Raw genomic sequence first — 13,813 nt, 5'->3', positions numbered from 1 at the left:
CTTGACAGAGCTTGAAAAATGTTGTACAATCCAGGTGTGCAAAGCTCTTAAAGACTTACCCAGAAAGACTGATATCTGTAGTCGCTGCCAAAGGTGATTCTAACATGTGACTCAGGGTTGTGAATACTTACGGAAATTAGATATTTCTGTATTTCATTTTCAATAAATTAGCAAACATTTCTAAAAACGTGTAGGAAAAAAAAATATGAATCCATTTTGAATTCAGGCTGTAACAAAAGAAAATGTGGAATAAGTCAAGAGTATGAATACTTTCTGAAGGCACTGTATCTGCATCTCTGAAACAAAAAGGAAGCCACAAACCTGTTGTCACTGAAATATACTGTCGGCTGCAACTGTGTTAAAATCGGTGAAAACAGTGCACAGTAAGTGTGTATTTCGAAATAATTTTGATGTGATATGAAAGTAGAGGGATTTATGTCTCTAGAACCATAATTGAGAATCTATTCATGTTTAGATGGAGTATTTGTCTGTTTTGGCATCCAGAGAAATGTCCCCTTTAAACAGAACATGGTCTAAGGAGTAACACTAGTAACACTTTAATCCAATATTGGGTTAATCCCTTCCTGCATTGAGGTAAGTTTCCAACCCATATCTTGCGCCAGCTCCACCGTGTCTAAAGGCCAATTTATGTTTGATCCTGCAATGCAGTCCGGAGGCTCCATAGAAAGGGTGTGATGCAATTGCGGAGCATCCAGAGGCATGCGAAGGCCAAAATGAGCTCAAAATGATGCCGTGCGCCTCCCAAATTTTGTAACAATGAGGGGGTTCTGTATAGCTCCGCATTGACATGATTGGTAGACGGTAGGTGGGGGCGGTATATCCTATATAACACAAACTCACTTCCTTGACAGCAAACATGGAGAACTTTGACAACAGGATATCATAACAAGTTCACAAATAACAAAAGATCTTTATAATCACTCATTTTCATGTCTTTGAAATCCCTACATGAGGTAACTCCTGGAAAGAGATCGGGAGGTGACGGGAATAGTTGTGGTAAAGAGGTCAATGGAATGTAGACCGTGGGGATAGAACATTTACCAAATCTGATCTAACAAAGTGGATATTTGTCAAATTCGTCATGATTGATGCGTTGTAACAGGCCCACAATATGATCACTGAATTCAGATTTGGATATATTTGGCTGTTATTGCTGCATAACATTTAGAAGTTGACTCTTTTCAGGTTTAGAAAAAGTGACTGCTAAATGATGACTCCCATTTGTATAAGCTGGTAGCATAGCTAGCATACATTAAATCGGTGTGGTAGTCAAAGTAGTTTTTAACTGTAATGCAGTTGATTGCTGACATGAACATGTATTGAGGTTGACATCCATACAAGCATTATATTCTGATTAGTACCTCGACAGTGTGAAATACACATAAATAATAGCCTAAATGTAGGCTAATTTTGCTGGGGGGGGCAATGGGGAGACTTGGGATGGAGAGGCAGGTGGGGAAACAGTGCTGTCTTTTTACTTCATGCTATCTTGGCTGAGCTCCTATTTTAACCACCGGGAAAGGGACTCCAATATCTCAGAAGAGGTAAGGTCTTGTCTTTTCATCTAGCCAGTTGCTTGTAATTAGCTGGATGGTTGTAGAGATTAGCCCTGAATCACTACGAGTGGTGCGGTAAAGACCAATTTATTGGATGTGTATGACAGCTCCCCGTAGCGCAAGAAGTATGACTGCTCTGACTTCTGTGGAGGACCCATCACAGTAAATACTGTACCAATAAAATGTATTTATAAAGCACTTTTTACATTAGCAGATGTCATAAAATGCTGTACAGAAACACAGCCTAAAACCCCAAACAGCAAGCAATGCAGATGTAGAAGCACGGCGGCTAGGAAAACTCCCTAGAAAGGCAGGACCCTAGGATGAAACCTAGAGGGATCAGGCTCTGAGGGGTGGCCAGTCCTCTTCTGGCTGTGCAGGGTGGAGATGGTACATGGCCATTGTATGGCCACTGCAGACATGGGATAAACCACGCATTTAAAGCGGAAATTACAACGTTACAAAAATACTTTGCAGATATGAAACAATCAGTCAATCATAACATCAGTCAAAAATATGTACTTTATGCTTCAAAACAAACTTTATAAGCGGTTTAAAAAATAGGTTTGATTTTACTCAAACTTCCATGATGTACAGTAAGGCATTGTTGTTAATATAATTCACCAATACATTTCTTGGTAGCCCAAAAAATATTGCTATCAGGTTGTAAATCACAGCTGGCCTGGTACATCGTTTGCTGCCTCCACCCATTGGAGATGCACGGTTTCAATTAATCAATATTTTGAACAAAAACGGACGACTGTAACTAAGGCTGGGAATGTCAATACAATCAAACTAGCAAGGGCAATAATCACAAGTCATTCATTTGGTGGCTAATAGGCTAGCGCATGTGTCAAAATCACGGATCACGGGCCGAATAGGACAAAAAAGTGAGTATAAATGAGTCAACAGTTTCTACTTTCTAAAATTACAGCCTAATGCGCTCGCATCAGTGAATTCAACTTCAATTGCGCTGCTTTAGTGTGTCCCGTTTATAGCCCGTAGTACTATACTAAGCTAGTGTAGTGTTGAGAATTTTAGACGTCCTTTCAAGTAGAATGTTAGATCTATAACTCACATTTCTATGTGAATTTGGTTGGGTCGTTACATATTGACACTACGTTTAAATGTTACAACAACCTATAGGTACATTTGCTATTTGGAGTTATGAAATACTTTTTGATTATGCACATCTGCAAGCAAAGGAGCAAAGGCTGGACGAATATTATTTATTTCTACTTTTGTATTAATATGTTAAAATGCTACACATTTTTTTCTAATAAAACAATGACCAGTTTGGGTTGGGTTGTTTTTTTTGGGGGTCAAATATGGCCCATGCGCTGATTGAGTTTGACACCACTGGGCTACCGTATTTATTTATGTAGCTAGCTACTTATTTAGCAAGCTAAAAACCCAGAGCCTAACGTTAGCTTCTGGGAGGATGTCATGTCATTGGAGGAGTGGGTGAGTGCGACTTTTTCCCCCTCATATCGTTTTTCGGTGGCTATAGCTAGAGCTGCAGGTGTCATTTGGTTAGATATCAAGAAATGTGAATCACTTTGCTAGCTAGTTATGCTGAACTTGAACAACTTATCCACAGTTAGCATATCAAATGTATTTGTCATCGATCAAATGGGTGGGAAGGCAAGTTCCCATTCAGTTGTCAAAAAGTGGGTTGGGACAAGCATGCATTGGTAGGCACGCTGCAGAAGAACGAGCAGGCTATTCCCAAACGTTAATCAGTGCAATTTTGAGGGACAACTAGCTGAAAAAGTTTGAGGGTTTATCCAATGTTCCCTCATTAGATTTGACCTCATATCGCTCTAGCTAGCATTAGTTTTGATCTTGTTGTTGTTTATGTGCATATGCAACTGAGGGAGAGATCCTACATTTTCATGGTTTGATCAATAGGACTCTGAAGTTCCCAAGAGGACTCCTGTGTTATTTACATATTTGCAGAAATTCATTCAGGTGGCTTTTGGCAAATGCGTTCTAATGATCTATAATCGTGCTGTTGTAACTTCATGTAAAGACAGTCCAGTTCAAAGTGAATGATGGCAGGCCTGTGTGGCAAATGGTTTATTTGCATATGGGCCTACTTGTAGCTCTGATTGGCTATGATGCACCGGTCTGCGTAAACTCTGGTCCTGGACAAGACAGATGTTTTTATTAGGTTTTATTTATTAATTAATTCATTGTACAAATGCACAGCCGCATTCCCATTCTATATTGCTATAGAATTTTCACAAACGTCTTACTATATTTGATTTCCAAACATTCTATGAATTTATGAACACTTAAATATGGTCATTTTCAAGTTCTCACTTGTCAGAAAATGTTTTTTATTTTTTGAAATGTAAAAGAAGGGGGTTATATTAACATATGGTATGAGATTTAATGTTGCTAAAACGCTGTCAGTTCCACTTTAATGTAACCATGACTGTGTTCCAACACCAGTGCAACTCATTGTAAACTAGCTTAAAGGTAGGGTCGGTATCTTCTGGCAAGCTGATGTTCAGACATTTAAACTTGTGGTTCTGACGGGTATGTGAGACATCAAGTTGTCAGTGAACTACAAACCATTTAAAGAGCTTTGATTATAAAATGTTTAGCACAAAATGGCCATATCAGGTTAGCCACAGGCGGTTGCGAAATCGCACCGTCTCACTCCACTAGTACAGCTATATATCCAGCTAGCGTAGCTCCATTACAATCTGCTCAGCTGTATGCAGACGTGCATTTTCCCCAAGAGTGCGGAGATCACCACATTCACTCTCTGCAGACCTTTATCGGCAACTATTGCAAAACACTAACTAGTTGTTAAAGTAAACTAACCCGCTGGTTTGCCCAATGTAGATTCGCGCAACGACCATATCCCCTCCCCCAAGCGTTGGACTAGCTAGCTACATACAGTAACCAACAAGCTAGGCAAATCTACGTTCCTGATGTTGGCTAGTGCACCCATTTTCAATATTGATCATCAAAGTACTGAATTTGCAACTCAGCTAGCCGAGGTCTGTCGAATTTTGTAGCCCGAGATTGAGAAATTACGTCCCGCATGCCGCGGGTTTTCCCTCCCTATTTTGACAGCAAGGCATGAGTATAGCGCGCTATGGAATGCTATGAGCGAGCTCTTTCTCCCCATTTAGCCGGCATCGCTAGCTAGTAGCTTTGATGCTAACTAGCTTGGTGTTCTCGCTAACTAACGTAGCCAGCGAGCTACCATCCTCAGCCTTACCTCGCTCTCCACCACATCGTGGTAAGCGGGGGGTGGGTCGAACCCTCCAGTCCCAGTCCGCCCTGTGGTCTCCCCGTCTCCACATGGGCCCGGGGCAGGGCCACTCTCCATCGGCTCATATCCATACCCAAGCCCGGGGCTTTCGTTGGTCAGGAGCGCCACAGCCTCGTTGATGTCGTTTTTCGCCAGACGTAGCGCCTTGCGTATAGCCACAGGATCTGGGAAACCCATGCAGAGGAGGGTCGTCATGTGTTGCTCCTCTTCTGTCTCCATAGTTAGGTTGTGTGCGTCTCAGGCTAGCTAGAAACGGAGTGTAAAACAGCACAGCCCTGTAACCGTGCACGGCGCCATGTTTACAGTCACACACAGGCTGTCACGATGGTTCACTGGACGCTTCCTGTGTAGAGCGTCACCACCCTGACCCACCCATTACAAGCCCAGAGAACAGAAGAGCCCTCTTTCCCCCTTTTTTAGCCCAAAACATATAACGTAAGGTTGACTAACTCTGCAAACACTTGTCAAACTAACATGATTCACACCGATTCGAAGTGTTAATAATGCAAAATGAATACAGGCAAAACAGCATGGAAAACTCGAGCTCACTAACGTTACACTCGAACAATCTGAAAACAATAGAATACAAAACTATCAATCAATATGAATAGGAACACTATAGCTACATTAATCATGGTATTATTGTTTGTGTGGTGGTAAAGCACCTGTCAAGGAAAAGGGTGTGGCTCGAATTTGGAATTGTAGGGGGAGGAAAGAATCAATGTCACGTGAAGCTCTGTATCATGTGACTGTAGTAGATGCAAAATGGCGGCCACGGGAGAGGAGGCTGCTGAGATGGACTGCATCTCAAGAGTTTCCTTGGCCCATCCCACCGCCCTCAGCCTGGGAGGGAGCTCAGAACCCCGGGGAGAGCCTGGCGAGACTGCCTCTGAGGGCCAGGAGGTTGTGACTACAGGAGGTTGTGACAAGAAGCCCACCAACAGCAGTGAGTGGTGCTTGCTAGCTAGCCCTTGTTCATGACTCTCAGTTCCATTACACATACGTAATTGGATTTAGGGGTCTTCGCTAAGAGCACATACGCTCGGTCTGAATTGTGTTTTTGCATTTACTTTTTGATGTGATATGAAAGAGGGATTTATGTTTCGAGAAGCGTACTACAATTTAATTGATTCACGTTTAAAGATTGAGTTGGCTGTTTTGGCTTCAAGAGCAAATTTGCCCTCAAATGGACGAAAATACCAGTCCTAACTGCAAGTTGATGCGCTGTTTTAGTTATTGAAAGGAAGAAGATTAGCAACTTAGCTATCTAACTATTTTATAGCTCTGTGACCATTTATCTATCTGCTGAGATGAATTTGGTGTTAGTATCAACACATTAGAATGCAGTAGCCCTACTAAGGGAGTGGCAAATTCATCCTTCCTCCTTGGAGAACTTAGAGACCTGTTAGTTAAAATCTGAGGGAGTGGCCAGCAACATCAGGAGGTGGGATGTTTCTCAGAAATGAAAGTGGTGTAACTACTATACGTCTGTGTGTAGGTGACGGTGGGGTGGAGACTGCAGAGGAGGCCGTAGAGCCAGCAGAGCCAGACATCAATGAACTCTGTACAGACATGTTCGATAAGATGGCTGTCTTCCTACAAGGAGAACTCACTGGTCTGAATTTCTGTCTGTCTCCATTTGTTGTCTATACAGGCCTATATAGTCACATACTATATACTGTCTTGTCTTCAGGACAACAACACCTGTCATAAGAATCTCCTGTTGTAGAGAAAATGTCATTCTCATGCTCCCCTGTTGTCCTATTCCCAGGCACCTGTGAGGACTACCATCTACTGGAGAACATGAACAAGCTGACAAGTCTGAAGTACATGGAGATGAAAGACATCAGCATCAACATCAGCAGGAACCTGCAGGACCTCAACCATAAGTGTATGTTTATTAGTCCTTCAGATGTGACAGGGACGAAATTCTCGTAGGTCTTTACGAAAACAAAGTATAACCTTAATTTAGCTGACTTTTAAAAAATGGTATTGTGTGTGTTGCAGACGCCAGTCTGCAGCCCTACTTAGACCAGATAAATCAAATAGAGGAACAAGTGTCTTCTCTGGAGCAGGCTGCTTACAAACTGGACACCTACTCCAAGAAGCTGGGTAACACACACACACGGCTGTGGAGAGACAGGCCATATCGTCATATTGCAGGTCTATATTTATACCAGGGCTGTAAGGGGAGAAGAGACTACTGAGTTCCAGTGTGTAACCTTCACCAGACTGACTGAAGTGGTCGATAGAAATAAATATCTGTATTTTCATTCTGAGTTTCTAGGACATCTTTATTAGTCTCTATTGCAGATGTACTAATAATAGCCATGATCCAGTGTTCAGCTCAACATTAATGTTAGGGATTTGATTTAGGACAGCCTGAGAGCGCCCTCTGCTATTTGAGTTTACCTCTCCATCCTGAGCTCCAACAGCAGAGACCGCTAGCACACTGTCCCAAATCAACAGCTAAAAATACACTTCTCCTGTGTGTGACTAACTGCAGGAAGGTGAGTGAGTTCATCTCTTTTTCTGTCTCTCTGCAGAGGCCAAGTTCAAAAAACTGGAGAAGCGATGAGGATTATGGAAGGAGGAATAGGGGTACTGGTCCTCCTTCACCCAAGCTGTAGACCAAACCTAACATATACGATCTGAGGAAGCAGACCCACACCTCTACATCAGCCTGATATAGAGAGGAATGGGGCAGCCTGGGGTTGGTCGGAGGAATATCCCAGATGTTACACCTAGCATTATCATTTTGGTTGGATCATTTAAGTTGCATCTTAATACCAGGTGTAGATGGCGCTTTGGGTAGTTTGTGTCCATATTCCTGTTAACATTCCAGGTCACTCTGTCAGTCCTGTCAAAATTGCTATTCACTTCCTGGATTTACTGAGTTTATCCTGAATTGTCCCCTGCTGCGTGCACACTACTGTAGAATCACCACCCTCCTAACCTAGAAGTTAGTTACACAGATGACAACCAAATTCACTTTGACTGAAGGACATTAGCTTCTTTAAATGTTTTCCTGTGCTGCTGGCATCACTGAATTAACATGACAAAATTACCTTTATGTTTTGTGTGAATACTACTGTCTCTTAAGATCGTCATACACGTGATTGTAGCTTGTGTAAAATGTATAATTTAAAAACATTAACTTTGAACTGAAAATACATTTATCAAAGAAACTGATGTCATTTCACCAGCAGATGGCAGCGGTACTCCATGTTCATACTGCAATTCTGTGTGTGTGTGTGTAAGATTCGGGGTACATTTTATTAATCAGAGACAGTGTGATCTCCCAGAGAACATTATTGATTCACATGACATTTACACAGAAACATGCCCCGGAACTTAATCAACACACAGATAACCACCCTACTTGTATTTATTTTATTTAACGAGGTAAGTCAGTTAAGAACAAATTCTTATTTACAATAGCCTATGGGTGCTGGGATTAAAAATATAGGACAAGAGACAACACTACATAAAGACCTAAGGTGACATAGCATAGCAGTAACACATGACAACATGGTTCAAACATTATTGGGCAAGAAGGTAGAGACAATACATCACTGGAAGCAGCCACAACTGTCAGTAAGTGTCCATGATTGAGTGAAGAGATGGAGATAAAATGGTCCAGTTTGAGTGATTTTTGCAGCTTGTTCTAGTCGCTAGCTGCAGATTACTGAAAAGAGGAGGAGCCCAGGGATGTGTGTGTGCTTTGGGGACCTTTAACAGCATGTGACTGGCAGGGCAGGACAGGTTGGAGTGCTACTGAGTTGGTTGTTCAGGTTTAAGCCAGCCAGAACTACACGCTAGATAACTAGCGTGTAGTTCACCCATGCTTTGTCTCCCTGGAGTAGTTCTAATCACGTTCTGTTAGATCACAGGTGTCAAACGCTCCTCCCTTGAATTAAGGTCACTAAGGAACTCCCCTCACCTGGTTGTCTAGGGCTTAAATTAGATTTACATTTTTTTTTTGAATTTTACCCCTTTTTCTCGTATCACTGCAGAATGCTGTGGTAGCCATGCTGGTTAAGTGTGCCTTGAATTTAAAAAAAAATCACTGACAGTGTCAGCAGCAAAGCACCATCTCACCTCCTCCTCCATGCTTCATGGTGGGAATCACACATGCAGAGAGATCTGTTCATCTACTCTGCATCTCACAAAGATATGTCGGTTGGAACCAAAAATCTCAAATTTGGACTCATCAGACCAAAGGACAGATTTCCACCGGTGTAATGTCCATTGCTCGTGTTTCTTGGCCCAAGCAAGTCTCTTCTTATTGGTGTCCTTTAGTAGTGTTTTTTTTCAAGCAATTCAACCATAAAAGACTGATTCACGCAGTCTCCTTTGAAAAGTTGATGTTGACATGTGTCTTACTTGAACTCTGTGAAGGATTTATTTGAGGTGCAGTTAACTAATGAACTTATCCTCTGCAGCAGAGGTAACTTTGGGTCTTCCTTTCCTGTAGCGGTCCTCATGAGAGCCAGTTTCATCATAACGCTTGATGTTTTTTGCGACTGCACTTGAAGCTTTCAGTTCTTGAAATTTGACTGATTGACCTTCATGTCTTAAAGTAATGATGGACTGTCATTTCTCTTTGCTTATTTGATCTGTTCTTGCCATAATATGGACTTGTTATTTTGCCAAATAGGACTTGCTTCTGTATACCACCCCTACCATGTCACATCACAACTGATTAGCTCGAACACATTAAGAAGGAAAGAAATTACACAAATGAACTTTTAACAAGGCACACCTACTTTGAAGAATGTCAAATATATTTAGATTTGTTTAACACTTTTTTGGTTACTACATGATTCCATATGTGTTATTTCATAGATTTGGTGTCTTCACTATTCTACAATGTAGACAATAGTAAAAAATAAAGAAAAACTGTTGAATGAGTAAGTGTCCAAATGTTTTGACTGGGACTGTGTGCCTCATCACAGTTCTCTCACGGAGATCTACGCTGACTTCAGTGTATAGTCTCTGCTCTGACATGCACTGTCAACTGTGGGACCTTTATATAGACTGGTGTGTTTCTTTCTTAATCATGTCCAAACAAATGAATTGGCCACAAGGGGACTCCAATCAAGCTGTAGTGACGTATCAAGGATGATCAAAGGAAAATGGATGCACCTGAGCTCAGCTTGGAGTGTCATAGCAAAGGGGTGTGAATATATATGTAAATGAGATATTTCTGTATTTCAAAAATGTCTCAACATGTTCCCACTTTGTCCTTATGGGGCATTGTGGGTAGATGGGTGAGGAAAAAATACATGTAATCCATTTAGAATTTAAGTGGTATGAATAGGAATTAGGAATAAAGTGACTAGGCAACAAAATAAATCATAAACAGTAGCAGCAGCATATGTGATGAGTCAAAGTTAGTGCAAAAATGGTCAGTGCAGGTAGTCTGGGTAGTTGTTTGGTTAACTATTTAACCGACTATTTAACAGTCTTATGGCTTATAAACTGGGGTAGAAACTGTTTAGGGTCCTGTTGGTTCCAGACTTGGTGCCTCTGTACCGCTTTCCGTGCAGTAGCAGAGAGAACAGTGTAGAGAGAACAGGGACACACCTCTGCACCATTACCACAGCTGCTCGCTGAACTTAAATATCGGACAAGCTTTCTATAGACTATACATGTTCCTCTCTTTCTATGTTGCTTTCTCTCTCTCGCTCTCGCTCTCGCTCTCGCTCTCGCTCTCGCTCTCGCTCTCTCTCTCTCTGTTGTTGATTAGCTGTCCTGGAGCAAAGCACATCTGATCCCATTGCCAGGGGCAACAGATTATCAGAGCAGATATGGCCTCCTGCACTGCTATCCTGTGTGTGTGTTTGCTGTATTGAGTGTGTTTTTTGAATGGGTTAATTTAACGTAAAGCAGGTCTCTATCATTAGGCAGTGGAGGCCAAGCTCATTATTCATACTGTAACTCTCTCTCTCTCTCTTGCTCTCTCTCCTAGTTGATAAACACTTCAACATGGTATTCTCTCTTTTTGCTACAACATACTTTCTTCAGGGGGTAGAATATATGACCAACTGGGTTTCAACTCGGTTGTCTGCGCACCACGGGGCTGTCCCTTTAAGTGCCCATACAGTTTACGCTTTTATATGAATCTGTGTACCCATCGACAGACAACACAGCCTGACAATCACACACTCTAGGACAGTGGCTTTCAGACCTATCCTTAGGGACCCCACACCACACTGTTGGGTAAGTGAGGAATTCTTAGAAAGCTCAGTTGTATTCTTTGTGTTTGTGTGTGTTTTCTGATTTGATATATGATTTGATCTCTGGTCCGAGCACCATGTCTAACTGGGAAAGGATCTCACACACAGCAGGTCTTTCAGACCTACAGGCACCTGAGTCCCTCTGTGTGAGACTGGGGAGGGGTCAGATGGACTTTTGCATAGTGTTCATCTCCACCACATGCATGTTTGTGTGAAATTAAATGCTCTAAAATGTCTCATACCAAGACACCAACCAATGGTGACAAATACTGAACACCACTAACCCCAGAGTGAACAGCACGGTGCCTTGCTTGGCCTGCAGAACTTTCTAGAGTTTCTAGCAGCCATCTTCTGTCCAGATAATTAGTGCTGGTCAGTCAGTGGTCACATCATTGTTGTGGTTGACACGTAATATGGCTGACGGAGAAACACAGAACTCTTCTTTGTCTTTGTTGGTTGTTTTCTGTTTTCAGACCTCAAACCAACATGTGATAAATGATTTAGAGCTATGTTTACCAATAACTCCCCCCTCCCACCACACTCCCCTCCATTCTCTCTGTCCTGAGTTAGAGTTGGAAGCTACTCTGTCAGAAGTAGGCAAAAACCTCCCCCTACCTGCAGGCCACAGCAAGGAGTGTGTGTGTGTGTGTGTGTGTGTGTGTGTGTGTGTGTGTGTGTGTGTGTGTGTGTGTGTGTGTGCGCGTGTGTGTGTGTGTGCCACAAAACAACCACCTTCATAGGGTGACTCCTAACTTCATAAAGATGTTTTGGAACCGAAGCAGAGTTTGTGTGTGTGTGCGCATCATGCAGGCGGGCATGTGTGTGTGTGCGTCGTGCAGGTGGGCGTGTGTGTGTGTGTGTGTGTGTGTGGTTCTGGACATTCTTGTGCACTCTGACAACAGGGCTAGACTGGACAGCTATACTGTAATGTTGCTGTTGCTGGTCCAGCCATAAAAGAGAGAAAGAGATGATATCTGTGTAAAAGGTAAAGAGAGAGACAGAGACCAACTGTATTGACCTCCATGCCTCCTCTCTGTGTCTCTGACCCCCACAGCATGGTGGCTTCATACAGGAACAAATAGGTTGAGATTTAGGTCTGTGGCGGTCATTACATTTTGTCAGCTGGTAGAGTAAAAGGCACATGACAGCCTGCTTGGAGTTTGCCAAAAGGCACCTAAAGGACTCTCAGACCATGAGAAACAAGTTTATCTGGTTTGATGAAACCAAGATTGAACTCTTTGGCCTGAATGCCAAGCGTCACGTCTGGAGGAAACCTGGCACCATCCCTAAGGTGAAGCATGGTGGTGGCAGCATCATGCTTTGTGGATGTTTTTCAGTGGCATGGACTGGGAGACTAGTCAGGATCGAGGGAAAGATGAACAGAGCAAAGTACAGAGAGATCCTTGATGAAAACCTGCTCCAGGGTGCTCAAGACCTCAGACTGGGGCGAAGGTTCACCTTCCAACAGAACAATGACCCTAAGCACACAGCCAAGACAACGCAGGAGGGGCTTCGGGACAAGTCTCTGAATGTCCTTGAGTGGCCACAGTCAGATTTGAACCTGATTGAACATCTTTGGAGAGGCCTAAAAATAGCTGTGCAGCGAAGCTCACCATCCAACATGACAGATCTTGACAGGATCTGCAGAGAAGAATGGGAGAAACTCCCCAAATACAGGTGTGCCAAGCTTGTAGGGTCATTCCCAAGAAGACTCTGGCCTGTAATCACTGCCAAAGGTGTTTCAACAAAGTACTGAGTAAAGGGTCTGAATACTTATGTAAATGTAATATTTCAGTTTTATATTTTTAATACATTTGCAAAAATGTTCAAACCTGTTCTTGCTTTGTCATTATGGGGTATTGTGTAAAGATTGATGAAGGGAAAAAACAATTGAATCCATTTTAGAATAAGGCTGCAATGTAACAAAATGTGGAAAAAGTCAAGAGGTCAGAATACTTTCCCGAATACACTGTATTAGGCTGTTTCATCTCATTATAAATGCAGCAATGCATTAGGCTATAAATACAAATGTTCCAATAGCAGGAAAACACCATTCTCAAAAGTGACCACTAATGTGATTATGCATGTAATGCTTTTATTATAAAGGTGCATTTTTATGGTGAAAATGATCTTCCCCATACTTAAATTCACTCACTGTGTATTTATACCAGTTAGTCTCTACACCCGTTGTAAAGTGGATTAATGTGCTTCATTTTAAAGAAGTTACTTGGCCACTTCAGTTGTGATAGAAACCTTATCAAAACATATAGGCCTATGGGCTAGGCTACATGAGGTGTGTGACTATGATTTGAAAAATGCATGCGCAATTTCTTGCCTTTAAGCTGGGCATCATTCACAAGTGATAATATATCATTCACAAGTGATAATATATCATTCACAAGTGATAATATATCATTCACAAGTGATAATATATCATTCACAATATAATATTGTCACCCATCACACTATTCTTGATTTAGTCTTGCCTTTACATATACTAAATAATATATGTGTGAAATTAGTATTGATTTAGAATGGACCATTATCATGTACCTTTCTTGAAACAGGGCATCGATGCACTTAAATAGTGAATGGAGGACGCTTTTCACGTGGTTCATTTTCATACCAGCCAGGTAGGCTATACTCTTGTTGTAAATATAATTAATGTGCTTAATATTAGGAAAGTTGAGAAATAAGTATAG

The 13,813-nt window shown here is 41.9% G+C and overlaps 2 protein-coding genes across 9 annotated transcripts in view; one reads left to right on the top strand and one right to left on the bottom strand.

Annotated features, from left to right (window-relative positions):
* The window catches only part of LOC110524519 (ubiquitin carboxyl-terminal hydrolase 24), a 44,781-nt gene extending 39,206 nt beyond the window's left edge, over window positions 1-5,575 (bottom strand). For all 5 annotated transcript variants that reach the window (XM_036978328.2, XM_036978330.2, XM_036978329.2 and 2 more), the window contains exon 1: window positions 4,816-5,575. In XM_036978328.2, the coding sequence (XP_036834223.2) occupies window positions 4,816-5,088 (273 nt within the window). In that variant the 5' untranslated portion in view covers window positions 5,089-5,575. The remainder of the gene's footprint in view (window positions 1-4,815) is intronic.
* LOC110524517 (biogenesis of lysosome-related organelles complex 1 subunit 2) lies at window positions 2,938-9,782 on the top strand. Of its 4 annotated transcripts, none has more exons than XM_021604245.3 (6): window positions 2,938-3,041; window positions 5,625-5,815; window positions 6,368-6,484; window positions 6,641-6,760; window positions 6,877-6,981; window positions 7,416-9,782. In XM_021604245.3, exons 1-6 carry the CDS (start codon window positions 3,019-3,021, stop codon window positions 7,445-7,447), a joined length of 588 nt encoding a protein of 195 aa, XP_021459920.2. In that variant the 5' UTR covers window positions 2,938-3,018; the 3' UTR covers window positions 7,448-9,782. The 4 variants fall into 4 exon arrangements, with proteins under 4 accessions (XP_021459920.2, XP_021459917.3, XP_021459919.3 ...); XM_021604242.3 differs by having other exon boundaries at window positions 2,967-3,041; window positions 6,368-6,496; window positions 6,877-7,032; XM_021604244.3 differs by having other exon boundaries at window positions 2,970-3,041; window positions 6,368-6,496.
* Window positions 9,783-13,813: the final 4,031 nt, after the last annotated feature.

The sequence above is a fragment of the Oncorhynchus mykiss genome, chromosome 5, assembly GCF_057628025.1.
Source record: "Oncorhynchus mykiss isolate SJ-2025 chromosome 5, ASM5762802v1, whole genome shotgun sequence".
Taxonomy (NCBI): Eukaryota; Metazoa; Chordata; class Actinopteri; order Salmoniformes; family Salmonidae; genus Oncorhynchus; species Oncorhynchus mykiss.
The sequence above is the reverse complement of the archived record's forward strand: the minus strand, read 5'-3'. Positions and strand labels throughout refer to the sequence as shown.

Coding starts and splice junctions, on each gene's coding strand:
- LOC110524517 (XM_021604242.3), top strand. CDS start 3,019: ATGTCATGTCATTGGAGGAGTGG. Junction 6,761..6,876: donor GCAGGACCTCAACCATAAGT/GTATGTTTATTA, acceptor TGTGTGTTGCAG/ACGCCAGTCTGCAGCCCTAC. Junction 7,033..7,415: donor GCCATATCGTCATATTGCAG/GTCTATATTTAT, acceptor GTCTCTCTGCAG/AGGCCAAGTTCAAAAAACTG.